This window comes from Thamnophis sirtalis, unplaced genomic scaffold (assembly GCF_051295495.1).
Source record: "Thamnophis sirtalis isolate CommonGarterSnake01/CBP01778 unplaced genomic scaffold, rThaSir2_p1.2 scaffold_5, whole genome shotgun sequence".
Classification (NCBI taxonomy): domain Eukaryota; kingdom Metazoa; phylum Chordata; class Lepidosauria; order Squamata; family Natricidae; genus Thamnophis; species Thamnophis sirtalis.
Window position 1 is genome coordinate 131300481 of NW_028261385.1, and position 19045 is coordinate 131319525.

General features: G+C 37.6%; 1 protein-coding gene across 2 annotated transcripts in view; it reads right to left on the minus strand.

The window, feature by feature from the left end:
• The window catches only part of ETF1 (eukaryotic translation termination factor 1), a 23145-nt gene extending 4100 nt beyond the window's left edge, over positions 1-19045 (minus strand). Inside the window, exons 1-10 of one of the 2 annotated variants that reach the window (XM_014066508.2) lie at positions 18923-19045; positions 18526-18659; positions 10002-10177; positions 9781-9920; positions 8538-8676; positions 6357-6547; positions 5484-5613; positions 3467-3622; positions 1408-1472; positions 40-187 (exon numbers count right to left, since the gene is read on the minus strand). In XM_014066508.2, the coding sequence (XP_013921983.1) occupies positions 40-187; positions 1408-1472; positions 3467-3622; positions 5484-5613; positions 6357-6547; positions 8538-8676; positions 9781-9920; positions 10002-10177; positions 18526-18611 (1231 nt within the window). In that variant the 5' untranslated portion in view covers positions 18612-18659; positions 18923-19045. The remainder of the gene's footprint in view (positions 1-39; positions 188-1407; positions 1473-3466; positions 3623-5483; positions 5614-6356; positions 6548-8537; positions 8677-9780; positions 9921-10001; positions 10178-18525; positions 18660-18922) is intronic. The other variant, XM_087716897.1, reaches the window with a different exon arrangement.

Below are 19045 nucleotides of genomic sequence, written 5' to 3' on the forward strand. Positions count from 1 at the left end.
CAGTCATCATGCATTCTATTGTTTTCATTTTCCATTTACCTCCAATCCCTCCAAATCCTTTCACAAACTGGGATCCTTCCTGCGACTTATCTGTCACAATTTCCAACGTGGCCCCAAATTTCTTGTAGTTGTTTGCAAACCACTCAAGCAGAGGCATGCTTTCTATGAGTTCATGCTCCTGTCCCGTCTAAGAGAGATGACATTTGAAGTGTACCTATTAGCAATGTTGTTTCAAATCAGTAGGCAATGTACAATCAGTATTTACGTCATTAGATGCAGAACATTGTGTTGCCAAAATACAGAAGCATGCAATAGAAAATAACCAGAATAATGCCTTTTATTCACTTTCTGTAGTGTATAAACCTAGCATCCTCACACCAAAATGAATTGTTAGCAAGTGTATGTCAATTATCTCATGGTTATATGAACATCTCCATATCAGGGCCTCATTTGGATATTACTTATCCCCTTTAGAATCCTAGTCTGAAACAATAGGATTTAAAAACTATCACCTTTACAGAATTATCCCCTTGCTAATTCCACTGTGCTGTATTATTGTCAAAGGAAAGAACAAAAGAACAAAAAAGGCTATTTTGCTGATTATTGGGAACCCAAAGCAACTCCCCTTCTCTTAAAGTCTCCATTATCTTGGTAAATGTTTTAAATAATTCTAGATGACTGTTTTTGCCACACTCTTGTTTGTAGGCAACACAACAGATTTCATAGGCTCTATTATAAAAAAAATTCATTTTTTCCTGGGATTCTGCAAAACCCTTAAATCCAGCAGCATCTAAAAGTGATGTCAAAAAATAGGGTTTCATAAAAGATAATAGCAGGGACTCAATAATTCTTAAAAGGTATAACAGAAATACAGCTGTTGGTCTGGTTTTCTGATGGCAATTGTTTTCTAAAACAATTTATTCCAAGGGCATTGCTTCATGTCCTTGCTCTTGCCTACTAAGGCAAGGAGGAGGAGCACAGGGGCCCCCACTGCTTCATACCACTGGAGGGACCACATGACAGCATGGCTATTAGAAACAATGTGCTTGGGCAGGAGTGCTTCAGTCCTTTTCTGAAGACTCGATTGAAGAAAGGAACATAATTATTTTTTATTCATTTGTTTAATTCCCATAGCCACCATCTCAATGATGCTAGGTGGCTTATTAATACAATTAATTTGAGTATCTAGGAGAGAGGATTGGTATTACCTGTATTGTTGAATTCTAAACACAATTCTTTACTACATGAATTTCCATTCCAGCACAAACTCAAAGGAGTTAGAATACAATTATATGAACTATTCCATACTCTTCTCTTGTGATTTATCTGTGATGTCTCCACTGAAATGATGATCATCAAAATACCTCAGGCGGGGGGGGGGATTAAGCCCTGGCTTTTAATAAATACCTCTTTATCTGTGAAGTGGGATTTATCTTTTTCTTGTTCTGGTGTCAAATAAAGAATCTTCTCTTCTGAAGGAGGGAGGAAAAAGCATAATATGCATTAATAGCACAATTTCCTAAAGTGAAATCAGATTATCCAATTAGCATTACACAAAATATCACCAATACAGATTAAAGAATCTATTCATTTTGGGGAGCAGTTGTGGTCCTTTACCACATCTCACATGCTTCTTTGACATAGAAAAGATACTTAAATATTGTTTGTTACGTAAGAAAGAAGATGCTGGAGAAAATTACTAGCTACCGGCTATCCTCCTGAAGAAAGAAGCAAGCATTCAGCTTCGTTTTCAACAGTTTAAGAGAAACCAACATATTTGTAAACAATGGCTAATACAGAAGACAGGGATACCCTTTTATTTTCCTAGAAGGAAAAGCAGAACATCACTACTGACTAAATTGGATCGCAAATTCCAAGTTTTTTCCTCTAGCTCCGTGTTGGCGAAACTGTGGCAAGCCTCCAGCTGATTTTCGGATTTGCCCTGCAGGTGGGAGACACACATGCATATCTTTCTCCTTTCTGCAGCTCGTGCCTTCCCAGATCTCCAGAGATTCCCCTCCAGCGCTATTTTGAATTGCAAGGCTTCCCCCACCCTCTCAGCGCTGTTTTGGGATGTGCACGTGTGCATGTGCAGGGTAAGCGCCCATGGGAGGAGGTCATGTGTACATGCACATGGGGTGAGGGGAACGGAGGGGGGTCACACAAGGATGTGCAAGGGGTTGGGGCGCATAGGAGGGGTATTGCATTATGGTGTGGGCACACATGTGTGTGCCCCTGTGCTTTTGGCACCCAAGGAAAAAAAGGTTAGCCATCACTGCCCTAGGATACTCAAGTAGAAATTGCAACCCCTTTAGAGGAGTATGAAATATTCTAAAAGATAGTTATGCAAATGCAGAGGGATGTCACATATGATGACTAGTATACATGACATAAGCATAAGGAAAAACACTGAAATTAAAAAACAAACAAACTGACACTACTGGATGACTATAGAGGAGTTCCCCAATAGAAAACATGAAAGAACAGAGTAATTTGTTCCAGAACTTTCATCTGCTACCATATATAGTTTGTTACTGGAAAATAGTTTTTTTTTCCTTTCTAGATCTAATATGGATGAAGGCAAATATTAATTGTCCTGTTTTTCCTATGCACTCCTATGCACTCCTATAACAGATACATTTGCATGAAGGTAACACAATAGAAGAGAAGAATGAAAGCCACAACTATTAGGATAACTGTAGTTACCTCAACTCAACCAGACAGATTCTGATCATAATCACTGTAAAATCAGAGCCTCCTGCATGGATCATATCCAATGAGTACACATACAAGTAGTCCTTCACTTACAACCATCTGTTTAGTGACCGTTCAAGGTTACAACAGCACTGAAAAGGTGACATGATTGTTCTTCACACTTGCGACTGATTTAGATCCCCATGATCAAAATTTGACTGCTTGGCAACTGGTACATATGTATGACGGTTGCAGTGTCCCGGGCTTATGTGATTCCCTTTGTGACCTTCTAACAGACAAAGTCAATGGGGAAACCAGATTCACTTAACGAATGTTACTAACTTATAACAACTGCACTGCAGTGATTCTTTTTACTATTGCAAGAAAAATCATAAAATGAGGCAAAACTCACTTAGTAACTGTTTTGCTTAGCAACAGAAATTTGGGGCTGAATTATGGTTGTAAGTCAAGGACTGCCCATACAAGTAAATTCAAATATGAACATTTCTTAAGGATGTTTAAGCACATTTGTTGCCACTTTACATAAAGGATTTTAGGTATCTGAATCTATTTAATATTATTTTATTTTCATTTATCAGCTTTTTGAGACACTGGTATTTAGGTATGTATTTGTAAAATTAATGTCACATGAATTATTTCTGTCAGAATCTATGGATTTCTATTAATGAAAGCAGCAAGAATGCAAACATTTATAGTAACCTATACAAATAATTCCTGAAATCATAAGAACAAAGTGATAGGTATCACATACCTTCCGTGCCTTGGCAATGGAGTACATATCTCATTATATCCAGGTTCTCATAAACTATCAGGATTTCTACTGCTCCCATTTCTAAGGCTTTTAGAGTATCTTCAACCCCAAAACAATATTTTCCTGTGTCCTGACTGATTTCATCAAAGTATCGGCCTACGTTTAGTACAAACCAGAGAGAGATGTTATAAAATATGATTATTTTAACTCAGTGCACAAAACAAATTAATTTGGCCAAAAAGGGTCTTTTGGGTAGCTGGGGATGATTAGTTACAGTGTAGTCTTATATTTCAGTCTAGGTTCAGGCAGCACTCGTCACAGATGTTACAGATGATTTGGATTGAAGCAATTCATTCTTCTGGTGATCTTTGATAGCATAACCGTAGAAACTTTTTGGACTATTAAAAGGATTGGGGACTAGAGGCAATGCCCTACACGATTGTAGGGAAGAGAAGCAAGCAAGAAGTTAGGTCCATAAGAACTGCTGCACTTGCTCCTTGCTTTTTAATGTGTACATGAGGTGACTGTGTAAAGTCATCCCTCTATTTGGAGCAGGGGTGGGTAATTAATTTCCCCAAAGAGCCACATGGGACTAGGACTGTAGCAAAGGGTTGAGCCAATACGGTTGTCAAATTACTCAGGCATGCATACATACACACATAAATTGAAAAACAAATAACAATCACCTTCAAAATAAAAGCAATGCAGTTGTATTGTGTGCATGGCATACACTTATTTATATTTGATGTCTAATTCTGGATTGACCTCACATGGGCCAGACAGGGACAACTAAAGAGCTGGCCCAGGGACCATTAAATACCCAGGTCTGGTTTGGAGTACGCTGACGTTGCCCAACAGTAGCTTACCTCTAGGGTCAAACAAGATGTGGTAAATAAGAGCTATTGATTGATGGACAGATTGAAATAGTGGGCAGGAGAGGCTCTAACTGATTGCTATGCCAGTTATGACCTTTTTGGCAGAAGGAACACCTACTAATACTAACTTATCACTACTTGTCTTTACCACTGCCTTATGCTCTATAGAAAACATAAAGCCCACTCAGAAAGCATAATACTCCAGACTGCGAAGATCTGGTTTGTATTAGCATTCATCCCCAATAGCATATTACATCTTTTGTTCCAAGCACTACTTTAGCTTCCTATCTGCTTCTAAATACTGGATGACAACCAGTATTCAAAATACTGGTTGTCATCCACAATGTTCTATATGGCTTGGCAATAATTCAATGGGATTTCATCCACCTCATTTTGAGAAAATAGGTGCCACTTTTCAGTATTAGCATCTACTCTTGAATAGCCTTCCCTCAAAAACCAGATGTGTCCTACTGTTTTTAACTTTTGAAAATTGAGTTATTCCACAGGGATTGTGGTAAGTAGTAAGCCCCTTTGCTTTGATGTTTTGAATTTTATTTTAATTGTACTACAGTTGTTTTATTATATATGCTTCATTACTTTCTACTGTCTCATAACTGCAGCAGGTATAAATTTGGTAAAACACACATTTATGTGTACTGTTTGAACGAAAGGTTCTATACATGACTTGAAAAACCCAGATGGGAAAACAAACTTTTACTTTGTGACCAGCACGGAGGTTTCTCTTTGCATAGTTCTGACTCAGTAGCAAGTAGCAACCACTCATAGTCACCAAGACGGAAGCAATAGCATTTTCTTCTGGTAAGCTCAAGGAGTATGAAACACCAACACAAAAAACCAATATGCATATGCAACAGATGTTAAAAATTTAATCAAATATTACATTGTGTTAAAAATATTTTCAATGCAGAATTTTTATAACTGCAACTAACAGCAAAAAAAGTTTGGTGGAAAACTGTTACCACTATACCTTAAGATCAAGATAATTCCTATAGAAACTAACATAATAATAGGGATACTGGATCTTTATTTTCTTTTTCTTGCATAACTTAAGTGACAATTTTTGTATATTTGACAATACATTTATGTTGCATGCAACAATGAATAAATGCATTTCTTCATACCTATTAGCTTCTTTTCTTGAATGAATTTCACATTAGACAGGACCTCAGTGGACAATTCAATTGCTTGATTGAATCCATTTTCACCACCATATGAGATGTCAACTAGCTTTAATACTTTGGATTGCAACCTCTGCAAAAAGAGCAGTTTAATATTAGGAAAGTCAGATACATGAACAATTAAAAATCTAAAAGTATTACCCAACAAGATGAAATAAGTAATAACCAGCATTAACTTTTAAAAAATAATTCCAACCTCTAAACCATTTGTATCATGCAATGCTTAAATGTGAAGCTTTATTGTGCAAAAGATGTGCAACATTTCATGAACTAAATTCTAGTCTGCATTTAGTGATTTTATTATAATGTCCTTTTGTCATGAGCCACTCAGTTTTGTTACTATTATTCAAAATGATAAACCCCTGTGAGGCACTATAACCTTGATATGATTGTGGTGCTTATGTGCTCTGAAGATGATGAGAGCTATGCCAGATATTAATAACATATTGACACCTTATATCCTGCAAACGATAGTTTTAACATCATCAAGCATTTGCCTATCCCAGGTTCTTGGGAAGGACTTGATAGGTAGATGAAAGTGCCAAATGCAGTCTAAACATCTGGCTGACTATGCAGAAAAACATAACAATTCCAATGGGCAAGATTTTAAAAAACTGTGGTGCTAGGGATTCGAACCGCCAAACTGCTAACCTTTTGATTGACAAGCTCAGTGCCGTAGCCAGTTGCTAACCCTTCAGTTGCTATTAGCAGCTTACTATTGGAAATAGATGTATCCTAATAATCCATACAACTATTAATAATACATTTATAACTGCTAGTAAAATTAACAGCCATCAGTAAATTACTTCTATTTACCTGATCAAACATATCTGATTGACTTAATTCAGTTTTGAAATCAGCTGACCCTGCTAACACAAGACCAGCCACGTTCACCTTGTCACCAGAAATAAACAGCTGCACAGCAGTTTCTGCTACTTTCCTTACATAGTTGTGACGTTTTTCCATTCTCAAACGAGCAAAACGCAAGGCAGATTGGCCTCCTCTCCCTTTAAAAGGCAAGAGATATAAATATATAACATCAGCTCTGGTACCTTTCAACATTCAAATTGCAACAGCCTTGATTGGCCTGGTCAGGGTTTTATGACTATCATCACAAACTTGAGTCTACCTCAAATTTCACCTGCTCATGGCACGTAGGAAGTCATGCAATATGTTAGCAAAACTTCAGTGCCAAGCTTACTTTGTGACAGTGATGGAATACCACCCCAAAACAAATTTTCTGTATCACTGTGTCCTATCAATGTCACTCAGCAGAACGTTCTTATGTTATTCAGGAACTTTTGGGATCTGGCCCAGCTAGAAATCATTCAGAACCCTGTAGCTCTTTGCTAGACTTTGAACTAAATCAAGCTGGCAATAACTTAAGAATCTACATGTTCAACAGTTCAATCTACAGACAAAAGCTGTCTGGTCAAGGGGTGTGTGTGTGTGTGCGCGCGCTTGCGCTTCACTTTTTAAGGTCTGGTGATGCAGATAAGAGGCCTGGTAGTGTCAAAGAACTGTATATAGTAATTACTAGCTTCTTTTTCCTCAACGATTTTATTTAATGTTCAGCTGGATTTAGGAGATTTATAAATCCCTCCACATGAATAGAAGTGACTCCAGCTTCATAAAAGGAAGTTGCAATGAGGCCTATTCTGGAAAAATGGATTCAGAAAATTTAAGTAATTATAGGCCAGTGAATAAAATTTCTTCCTGGACAAGATGCTTAAGTACATGATGACTGATCACATCCAAATATCCTATGAAACAGATTTTCTAGATCCATTTCAATGGGTTTAAGCTTGTTTTGGTGGAAAAACAGTTATAATTGTCCTGTTAGATTTATATTTACTGGGACAGTACAACTCTGTTGCTTCCCTGAAACGCTTGATGAATTTTAATACCACGAACCTTGTTGATCAACATGTATGTAAAAATATTAAGACCATTAGGTATATACTGAACAAGGATCATTGTACTGAAGTGCCATCAAAACAAGTCAGAAGTGCTGTTAGTGGCTAATTTATTTGCCAAGTGAGGGGAAATCAACCTATTCTTCATGTGGCTATATTCTCTAAAGGATCAAGTTCTTAGCTAGGTAGGGGAGTTTCTAGATCCATCTTTTACATTAAAGGCTCAAGTAGCACAAAGCATTTTTCATGAGGTCAGGCTAGTATACTAGTTCACCTCTACTTAGAGATGGCTTTCTACATTATACCATGCACTAGCAACTTCACATTTAGATTACAGTAATGAAAAGTAGGGTAGTCCTTGGACAGTTCAATTAATGCAAAATAGTGCAACCGTTTGCGGTCTCTATTCAAAGTAGTCATTTAAAGTCAATTTAGGAGTGGCAAGCAGCAATCCAGCAGTGGGGATTTTCAGTGCTGGAATGCCCTCAGTGAAACATCCTTGGGGTTTGTCCTTATAATTAAAATGTCTGTGTTTTGTTTTATATTGTGTATTTTTGTACTGTTTTTATAAAACATCTTAATGTTTCAAATTTAGTTAATACATTGTTTAAAATTTTAACTGTAATCCACTTAGATTAATTTTAACTAGGAGTACAGAAATATTTTCAATGAGATAGTTAGCAAGTCAGCAAATTTGGAACATCTATTTCCATATATGTAGTTTCTGTTCTGTACTAAGTCCATATGTAAAAACAAAACAAAAATCTCTCGTATCCAATGTTTAAGCATCTGTTTTAATGAATGATTCAGATGCAATTGGAGCATTGTGTGGAGCCATTTCATGAAACTAAGCGTTACTCAGTGATTACTTTGTCAGCTGCACAGAATATCAATTGATGTTAATTTAATGTCTTAACTTTACCCCTCTGGATTACTGTACTGAAATTACCCAAACACATTGAGAAAAACAAACTATTCAGGATACAACCTCTCATATATCACTGAACTGCTTTCAACTCTTATTCCCCCAAAATCATTCTTTCTAAAAACACATCAATCTTTCTTATTTTTAATACAATACCATGCTTCTTTGGAAGATCCACCGTGAATTTGTGCAGCACCTCTCTGGTGTTTCCTTGAAGCGTTCCAAAAAGTGCACCACTACCATCTATTACAATGAAACCGAATTTGCTATCATCTGACAATAGTGCTGTAAGAGCCTAAAAGTCAACATGACAGAAATTGAGTTTGAACAAGCTGATGTACAACAAATCAGACAAGGGAGATATTCTCCTGAAAGAATGTTTTTATCATTTTTATAAACTTACTTTTGCAGTATACTTTGCACTCATAATTACTCCAAGGTCTTTAAACTAACAAATTAAGATTCACTACCATCATTGTACACTTTTGCACTTAAATAAAAAACACAAGCAATGTTCAAATATAATTCATATATCATTTTGTGAACAAGAAACAGATATTCCAAGATGGATGAAGCTCAAATAATTTGAGCTGTCTGATACTACAGCTTTATTAATATCAGTAAAGTGTCAATCTTAGAATGCCAAAATGGGCACATAAAGCAACACCCTCAAATGAATGTATGCACTTGTGCAATTTTTGGCTCATATTGTTTACCAAGATAAAAGACTAGGGAGCTGTTAGTGATTTTTACTAGGCTCAGTAATAAGAGTGTGCAAGCATCACATAAGCACCTGATATACAAAATGAAGGTAACATGCTGCAAGGCTAAGATTAGCTGTGGTGGCATAGTGATTAGAATGCAATATTGTAAGCTAATTCTGCTGACTGCCAGCATTTCAATACTGACCTGCTCAAGGTTGAGTCAGCTTTCCATCCTTCCAAGGTCAGTAAAATGAGGACCGAGATTGTTGGGAGCAATAGGCTGACTTTGTGAACCACTTAAGAGAAGGTTGCGAAGCACTGTGAAGTGGTACGTAAGTCTAAATGCTATTGCTATTAGCAAATCCACAATCTGATTTCTAAATTTCACTTAGATAGTCCAATTAAATCACTTGGGTGATATGTGATTATGTAATGCTTTGCAAAACAAAATGCAGCGCAATTCAGTTCTCAGATTATATTTATGTTCACATTCTATTTTTTTTTTAATCTCCCATCTCCTTGAACAATGCAATTGTCCACACATTTTCAACTGGAAGTTGTGGAAATGATGTTGAGGAAAATGGTCATGTTCTCATACATGACTAGACTTCCCAATGCTCAGTAGCTTTTCTTGCTATTAAATAAACAGTAGATTGTATAGTTCACTTTAGAGAACGATAAAAAAGTCAACTTACCTCTGTATGAAATTTATTATCACACAAATACAATGATGTATTTATTGGTTTGAAAGGTTCAAAATCAATGTTCACTTTCTTCTCTTTTCCTTCTTCTGTCACAATTGTTCCACAGTAAACAACCAGACCATTCGGAGGTACTGTAAAAAAAAAAAAGATATCATCTTAAGTACTAAAGCTTGAATCATTTTATCTATAATGGAATTAGCAGGATATTTTACCTTTGTTATATAGTTTTAGCCGTTGCTGTACAGAAGTAATGGCGCCAAGGACCGAAAGACGATTCACTCGAGACTTAATATTTGATGCTGTGCCAAACTCATCAGCTAACATTTTTGCCACTCGGGAAATCTGGTCTTTGGGGGGAATGATCAAGGATATCATGCTGGTGCCATTACTAAAATAAACAAAGGAACAAGGATAAAGATTCAAACAAGCAATGTAAATATTTAAGGGATAAGATTTCCAAACTAAATGTGGATGGGATGGGCAACCGTATAAATTACTGCAAAGGTACAATGGTTTGTGCCCCTAACAACTTTTGACATGATATTGCAAGGGTGGCTTTTCATTTTGGCGTACTTAATACAGTTAAAGAAATAATGGTTTCACATCCTTTAAAATTTGATCTTAAGTGGAAACATCTCTCCCTATTCTTTTTTAAATATATTCTATTTAATAAATATCCAGTTTTGCATTTAATATTCTATTTAATAAATATCCAGTTTTCCTATCTACCTGAATCACACTTAAATCACAATTAAAAAAATTACTTATCTTCATCCCTTCATATGTAAGGTGTGTGTTTGTGTGTGTGTGTATGTAAACACATACAGTGTTAAAAATACTTCAAATTCCCTGTTACCAGTGTTTTGCACTTAGTTGTCATGAGATCAAACATGAGTGGTATCTATTTCTTTAATCTTATTCTCTACAGAAAACAGTAAAGGTAAAATTAGTGTGGCAAAAATATGCTTTGATAGAAATTCACTAGCAGTTCCCCCTCTAACTTCTCAAAACGGTCACAGAAACCTTCCATAACCAGTGAAAATTTTTGTCATATTGACCTTGCCAATGTCATCTCGCAGCACTCAGCTACCTATTGGTAGTAATAGTATCCCTAAGCAATAAATTCTACCTTCTGGAACGTTTTCAAAGTAAAATGTAGTACTACTGGAGCAGCATTTCCTATTTGCCAAAATCTTTGGTTTGATGCTCAAATCTACTCAGATGTTTGAGACATGTCAACTTTACAATACAAATAGATCTTAGATTCAGGCAACCAATTAAATTGTAGAAAATTTAAAGAAAATTATATGGGTAAAAGGAAGTGATTTAAAAGAGCTGTCTGTACATCCATTTCAGTAACTGTTTTTGCACAGCATACCAATATGTACAGAGCAAATCACAAAACTGCAATGTACTACTGCTACAGACCATAGAAAGAGTTATATGGGTAGCTAAAATAGGTTTGAATAGAATTAATCCTAACGGAGCTTGTTTAAAATGCCTTCAGATCAAGTTCAACTATCAGTGACAAGAATGATCTAAAAATGCAGTTTCCTTGGCCACAGTACTGAAATTCTGAAATTGTTTGTTAATTTCCAATACAGGTCATTGCCTTAGAATTACCTGTGAATCTCCCACCCCAATACTACCAGGCTAATTCCACTTAACTTCTGCCTTGCGGCCACCTGCTCCATCCCACCACCTCTCAGCTTTCCCGCAGCCCATCCCAATTGAGTGCCTCCCCTGCCTCTGCCTGGACACATAATCAACTCACCTGCACTTCACAGGCTGCGGCCAATCTCCATCAGTCCCACACCCTCGCTGCCTCCAATGCTGGCCACGCCCACCCCTTCACTAGGGCTTATTTTTGGGGAAGGTCTTATTTTGGGGGAAAGTGACTTCTGGTTTGCTTGTAGGGTCGTTTTTAGTCCTCCGGAGCCTTCAGGATACTTCAGGCGGCTTCCCCAAAAGCTGCGGAGGGCTTAAACCGGCCCTACAAGCAAACCAGAAGTCCATTCCCGAACCTCCAGTTTGCCCATAGGGCCAGTTTTTTGCGCTCCGGAGGCTTCAGGGAAGCTCCTGAAGCCTCTGGAGGGCCTCCGGGGGTGGGTGTTTTCGCTCTCCCTAGGCTCCTATAAAGACTCTGGAGCCTGGGGAGGGTAATAGCAATAGCAATAGCAGTAGACTTATATACCGCTTCATAGGGCTTTCAGGCCTCTCTAAGCGGTTTACAGAGAGTCAGCATATTGCCCCCAACAATCTGGGTCCTCATTTTACCCACCTCGGAAGGATGGAAGGCTGAGTCAACCTTGAGCCGGTGAGATTTGAACCGCTGAACTGCTGATCTAGCAGTAGCCTGCAGTGCTGCATTTAACCACTGCGCCACCTTGGCTCTTGGGTGAAAAATGGCTTTAAAAAAAGGTTGAACTCAGCTGGCCAGTGTGTCCTGACAAATGGCTCTGCATGCCGCCTGTGGTACGCGTGCCATAGGTTCACCATCCCAGTCCTAGAGGAAAGGTAAAACTAGGCAAAAGCAATTTGATCTTAGCCAGGACTGGTTGGGTGATACTAAGAGTTGTTGCAAACCAATGATGGCCACAGGCCTAAGAGCAAGTTTTGATAGCAAGTCACACCTGTACATAGAGAGCTACATAAGCATTAGAGATCAGACCTGTTCTGCCTCAGCAGAATCTTGATAGTTTTGTGCTTAGTTCCAGCTAAAGCATACTGCCCTAATTGCCCAAATTACTAATTATTACATCTGCTAAATCCTGCTCCTTCAAGTGTACATGATGTTGATATGCCAGTCTAGGTTGGCAAAATAAACACATTTTTGTATAGCACTAAAATATTCTATTATAATTATACTACGCCACCTGAAATAACATTCCCTTGTGAAGCATTTTACTAACTTCTAAAGCAAGCACTTTTACCACTGGGTCTTACATCAGAAATAACAGTAATTTATTTCTAAAGCTTCTTCCTCAAACTGAGGGAAATACATTTGTATTGTTTAATGAAACAGATATGAGGGTAGACTTGATCATACATTTTTATTTACTTATTAAATTTATATACTGCCATCTTAATATCAAGCAACTCTGGGTAAATGAAAACAGCAGACATTTTTTTTGTATTTAGGTTCTTTGATAGACTATGAGATACCTAGATTAATTAACCCAGAAATACAAATAATGAACAAAGGCCTAGGGATGAGTCAGTTAAGTAAGTAGCTTTATTTAACTTATAAATGAGGATGAGACTTAGAATTAACATCTGACAGCCTGTCATATATTCCTTTGCAAAAAATACAAGTAGAAAAGACCTTGCCAAGAATTTAAAACAGCTTTTTTTTACTGGCCCTAGAAAATAGTGAGATCACCAACAGGTTATTTAGGATAAAGGCTGACATAACTTGACTAAAATAATCCAAATCAGAGAATTAGAGACATCTAAGGTACAAAGGGTTTTACTGATAACTGTATGTTATTCACACCAGCAAATGAAGCATTATGATAGTTAATAACAAGTCAAGGCTTAGAAAGATAACCATAAATCGACACTAGGAATGCATGATATGGTAGCATAAATTTAATTTAGAGATTTTGGAGGAATGCAGAATATTTCAGAGAAGTTTCTTTGCACTGTTTAGGAATTAGGTTTTAGAGTTGGGATGATGTTTTACTATTAACAAGCTTGGCTGGAGGAAACGGTTACTGTATAATGCATGTTTTGCAAAATAATTAAGTTTTGTGGGAAATTATAAAGCAGATGAAACATCCTCTTAAAAATGAATGGTGACACATTTTGAGGAGCATTTTAGATATCTGTAATGTACCTTCTTTCTCCATACATCTGTTTTGTGTGTGAGTATGCACACAAAATTCCAAGCAATTTTTTTAAATAAAAAGATTAATAGCAGGATAATTGGAGAAAACAAGCAAAAAACAATACTCTTACTCTTGCATCCAAAATGTTTAATTGTTGCATTAACAAGGAAATGCAAATAAGCATCTCATAGTAGAGAAGATATCCCTGTAACAATAATTTGCTCTTTTGCAGTTCTCCACAGTTGTAGGCGTTTCCTTTTTTAAAGGTCCCAGGCTTCCTCATGGTTAACTAATAGGGGGGCAAAAATTATTTTTTTTAAATTGCTAACATCAGAAATTTAAGACTTAATCATTTAATTTTCCATCTAGTTTTGCTCAAATTTAACTCCAAAATGATGAATTTAGGATTCAAAGCAGTTTAAAACCATTCCATATTATTGTTATATTATTCCATAACAAAATAAATTGTTATCTAAACTTGTTTTCCTCGTTTTTCAGCCTCAAGGTAGGATTGAAAGTTTCCATACTGACCGGAAAAAAGTGCTGTTCATAACGCAGTGTTAAAAAAATACTGGTAATTTCACAAATGTAATTTCCTTTTAATTATTCCATATAGATAATTTATGTCGTTCTCTTTCATACATATGCTTCCTATTCATTTATAAACAACACTGAGGAAGAAGAGGAAAGTACTAAATACAAATATTATAAAGCAGTTGGGGAATTTTCCAATTTAAAATTTTCCACAAAATTCTTATCACTGTAGGCTCCTAGAGCCATAACTTACAGGTATGTGTGCACACACAGAAACCCACATCCTAAATATTTTTCACAAGTACTACTTGCTTGTAGACCTGTTTTACTCTTTTCACCTTATTTCTCATTTCTTTCTAACATTTCTTCCAATCCCTAGGTTTGGAGATCCTCAACTATGTCTCAAATATGATATTCAGGATACAGAAACAGAAAATAGTTGACAGGGGAGTTCTTCCTTATATAAGCTAAAGCATTACTGAAAACTGCTTTGAGCTATTTGGAGTCAATGATTTTATAAAGCAGATTAGCAGGAATCTCTACTCAGTTATAATACTCTCTCATTTAATAAAAAAAACCCTCCACTTAGGAATGCAGCCTGTTATGAGATCATTGTGCAGTAATCTATATTCCAAAATAACTTGCTAGATCCTAGAAAATGTAAAGTAAGGAAACAAAAGAAAAGCATTCCTTCTAAGACAGAATATTTGACTTTGTGTAAGATGTTGCAAGTGTATCATGCTGTTGCCTGAAACACTCATAAATCTAAAAACAGTGCACCTAAAACCAAATTTTATATGAAAAATTCACAATTTAAAAAGCACAACTTTCATGAGCTCTCCACACAAGACTCCTTTAGCTTTCCCAAGGAGTTACACAAACATAGAACATAGACTGAAGACTTCATATTCAGTTACTATCTTTAAAGCTTGACCAATGTCTAAGCTCCATTTTCTGTACACTTTGTGAACACCTCAGGAAGACAGGGTTTGCAGTAGAGCAGTAGCAAACCCCAAACACAAAATATCCATCGGCTGGAATACACTATTATTTCCCATCCTTTTCAGAGAAAGCTAAATCTGTGTTACTGAAATGTCAACTGTTTAATATTTGTATTAATGAAGTATTTAAAAAAGAATTTATCAATATGCTTTTCATGAAAAATTACACTATCAAGACCTTTAGGAAAAGTTTAAAACGCTATGATTTTATGATGGAGTTTAGACAAGAAAGATCAATAAAACACTTTATGAGATGTTTCCTCAGCTATGCCACAAATTCAAGTCCTTCAATGCATTTAGCCCACAAAAATGGTAACTCCTATTAATATTCTGAACGTACTGTTTTTAAAAATTAGTTTACTTGTCTACTAGCCCATCTTATTTAAATGTGAAATTATTTAGCTCAAGAAATGTCAATAGGTCCCTCAACAACCTGAAATACTGTATAATTATTAGCAATGATAAACATGCTTTTGAATTGTATTGTGCTTGCTGTCTATTTTACTGATTAAAAGGTATACCCCAAAACTGCCAACGCTTAAGTTCTCATATTGGCAAATTAAATAGAATGATGGGATTCAAATGATTCAAAATTATTTGCACAAAACTCAATTTTGGAAATTGTTTTAGATAGAAAACATTGAAAAGTGCAATATAAAACAATATGCAAAGCATTCTTCCACTGCTCCTGAACAGAATTGGAATGCCAACTTTATATATTAAGAATCCAAATGTTATTGTTCACTTCTTCCATATGTTGGATAGTAAACATATATGGCTGTAGAAAGTTAACTGGAGATGTTTTCCTACCTGGAAATTTCTTATTTACATGCTCATGAGGGACAAAAGGATTAAAAATTAACTGCTTTTTCCATTCTCAGCATTACTGGCAAATTGCTAACACAATAAATTTTAACTAAATGTCAATTAGTCATAAACCTTATTAGATTTGATTTGGGAAGGCTCAGAGGGAAGTAAGGGAAATTTGCTCTCTCAATAATCAATACAATATTCTGATTGAACAGCAATATATTGTACTTAGCTACTTTTTTCAACTGGTTGTTGAACAAGCCATAGATGCCTAGTTCTTATGGCAACATGAAGTCATAGTCAGTAAGTTAACGCAAACAAAAGAAAATCATGCATATTATATAGTTTATTAGTTGGGAACTGAACCCCTGCAAAGAGACTCTTTGTGAGTATTTACAGTACTTAATTCAGAAGCAATAAAGATAAACCAAAAACCAATAATGCTGATAATTTCTAGTGAACATACAGAGATAATTTTGGTCACTTTCAGTTGTCAGTCTTTAAATTGAACTATCAGCCAGAAAGTCACATATCAAAAAATAGAGATTAATAAAAAATGAGGCAAGAATTCTTCATGCATCTTTTCCCAAAGGCTATCATATACAAATCTATAAGGGACATAAATAAATATTAGTGGCAAGCAAAACTCACCAACTGAGGAACAGAACATTCCAGAATGTTCCATACAATCTACAGATTATGTTGTTCAGGAAATAAATCCTATATGTATGTAGGAAGTGAGTTGAAATGCCCTGAAAAGATTATTCTGGATAAAACAGAACTGTTTTGGGGCTGGAGTACTCCAAAAAGCTTCTGCTTTGGGGGGTTTATTTTTGGAGCAATTTCCCTCCACCCCACTCCAAAAAAAGAGCACAATCTGGAATGTTCCAGTCTCAAATCAGATTAATCAGAAGTTCAGTTTCATTCCATCACTTAAAACACAGCTAAGCTTTCATAAATATCTTGGAAAAGAAAGTAATTTAGCAACATTAACATGTCCCTTTGGCACTTGAATTAATATATACATTATTTTTTTTGATGAGGCCCATAAATCTTTTCTAGTGGGCCATTATTTCAAGTTATTCACTGAATTAATACCTTCCCAAAGTCCCTTTCACACAGCTAGCATTCAAATGAGGAAAGTCACTGTCCTTTATAACAGGCCTTCCACACAACTGCAAGGAATGGATGTGTATTAGTTCAACAACCACAGGTAAAAACAGTCACACTCAATTCTTTGTGCATGCAGGGCAGGAAAGCAACAAAAGCTATCTTTCTCAGCCAGCACAAAGCCAGAAACATTCCCTTACTTGCTTCAATAGATGGAAAATTACAGAGAAAAATCTTAGGAACAGAGGAGCTAATGAAGGTAACTAAGACAAATGGTCAGCCAACTCTAAAATATCATGTACCTGTTGTGACTACAACAGTTTAAGATAAACAACCTCTGTACTTTGAAAATAAGGAACTTTTATAACTAAAGATGGTACTTAATCTATATGAACATAAGTAATTATTTTTAAGTCACCTTCTTTTAATCAATGACTGACTGTCCAGCAAGTTCTAAGCATGCAACTGAAAGTAAAATATCCCAGGCTAAGGACAAACAAGACATAAAAAATTAGATTGGGCTGCTCCATAAATTGTGAGTATAACAACAAAATTTGTGGGCACAGTAAAATGGAAGTTCAAACGAATAACAAGGTGAGATAAGGAGGAAAAAAACTATCAAGTATTAAACCATATTTTACATGGAGTAGACATGATTTTCTATACACTGACTTTTTATCAAATTCATTTTTCTGGATTCAGAATGAATGCCCCGAATGTCTCTCACACTTAAAATAGTACTGCTGTCTTAAGACCTGGTAGTAGTCCTCCATCATAGGGAGAAAAAACAAAACACAATGAAGCTATCGGAGCAGATGTGTGAAAAAGTGAAATGGAGGGCTCTGATACTTACAGACTTACCTAGCCTGAGCTAGTTTTGTGACTTGAAAGTGTCCAAAACTGCACCCACAGGTGTCCCAACCTCAGGCAGCAAATGGGCTACGTCCCGAAATGGAGAGCGGGGCTCATTCGGAAGGGAAGGAAATTCCCTCACAAACCCGACGACGAGTATCAAAAAAAGGCAGGAACCGCCGCCTTTCTCTCTCTCCTCCAACACTTCTTCTCGGCTGCCTCTCATGGGGTCTTACTACACGCCTCGGCCGCCAAGCACCTTCCTTCCCCAGAAACTTAAGGCCTAACTCATCCCAAAAGTAAGCCTCGTGTTTCAACTTAGCGTTATCTCCTCCGGGCCGGAACCCCGGAGACCCGAGAAACGTACCCCCACCTTTCACACTTTTTTTCCCTGCGAGGAGGGTTTTTTTTTGGGGGGGGGGGGAAAGGCATCCCACACATTAACGACCCTCCTCCCCTTTTTTCGGCCGAACACGGAAGGTTGCTTCTCTTCCTCCTCCTTTACCCTCAGCCCCCCTCACCCGCCCCCCCAACGGCTCACACGTGAGCGCCAAATCCCTCCGGCCGCCTCCCGAGGGCCTCGGCCTCTCTCCCCTTACCCGCGCGCCGCCTCGAGGCTCTTGATGAGCTTCTTGATCTTCCAGATCTCCACGTTCCTGTCGGCAGCGCTGGGATCGTCCGCCATCTTCTCCCTCCTCCTCCTCCTCTTCCTCCTCCTCCTCCACCGCCCCTCCTGCGGGTGGAATCGAGCCGCCGAGCCGCCACGAGGAAAAAGGATTGAGAAATTGGGGGAGGGAGGGGGGGTTGGAAAAGGAGGGAGAGGTGGGGGAGGAGGAAGCAAGAAGCCGTTAAAATCCTAAAGCCGATGCCAGCCGGGCTCCTTCGGTTCCACCAGCCGAGGAGAGCGGCAGCGGCGGCGGCGGCGACCACCACCACGGCCCGCCCGCCTCGCTCCCACTGGCGGGGCGACTCTCCCGCCCGGACGCGCGCGCTCACCTCAGGCCTCGCCGCCGCCCCCTCCTTTGCTTCCTACTCCGGACTGCAACGAAGGGCTCCTCGCGACGGCGCTTGTGACGTCGTTCGCCGGCTTCTTCCTTCCTTTCCTTTGCCCTCCGCCTC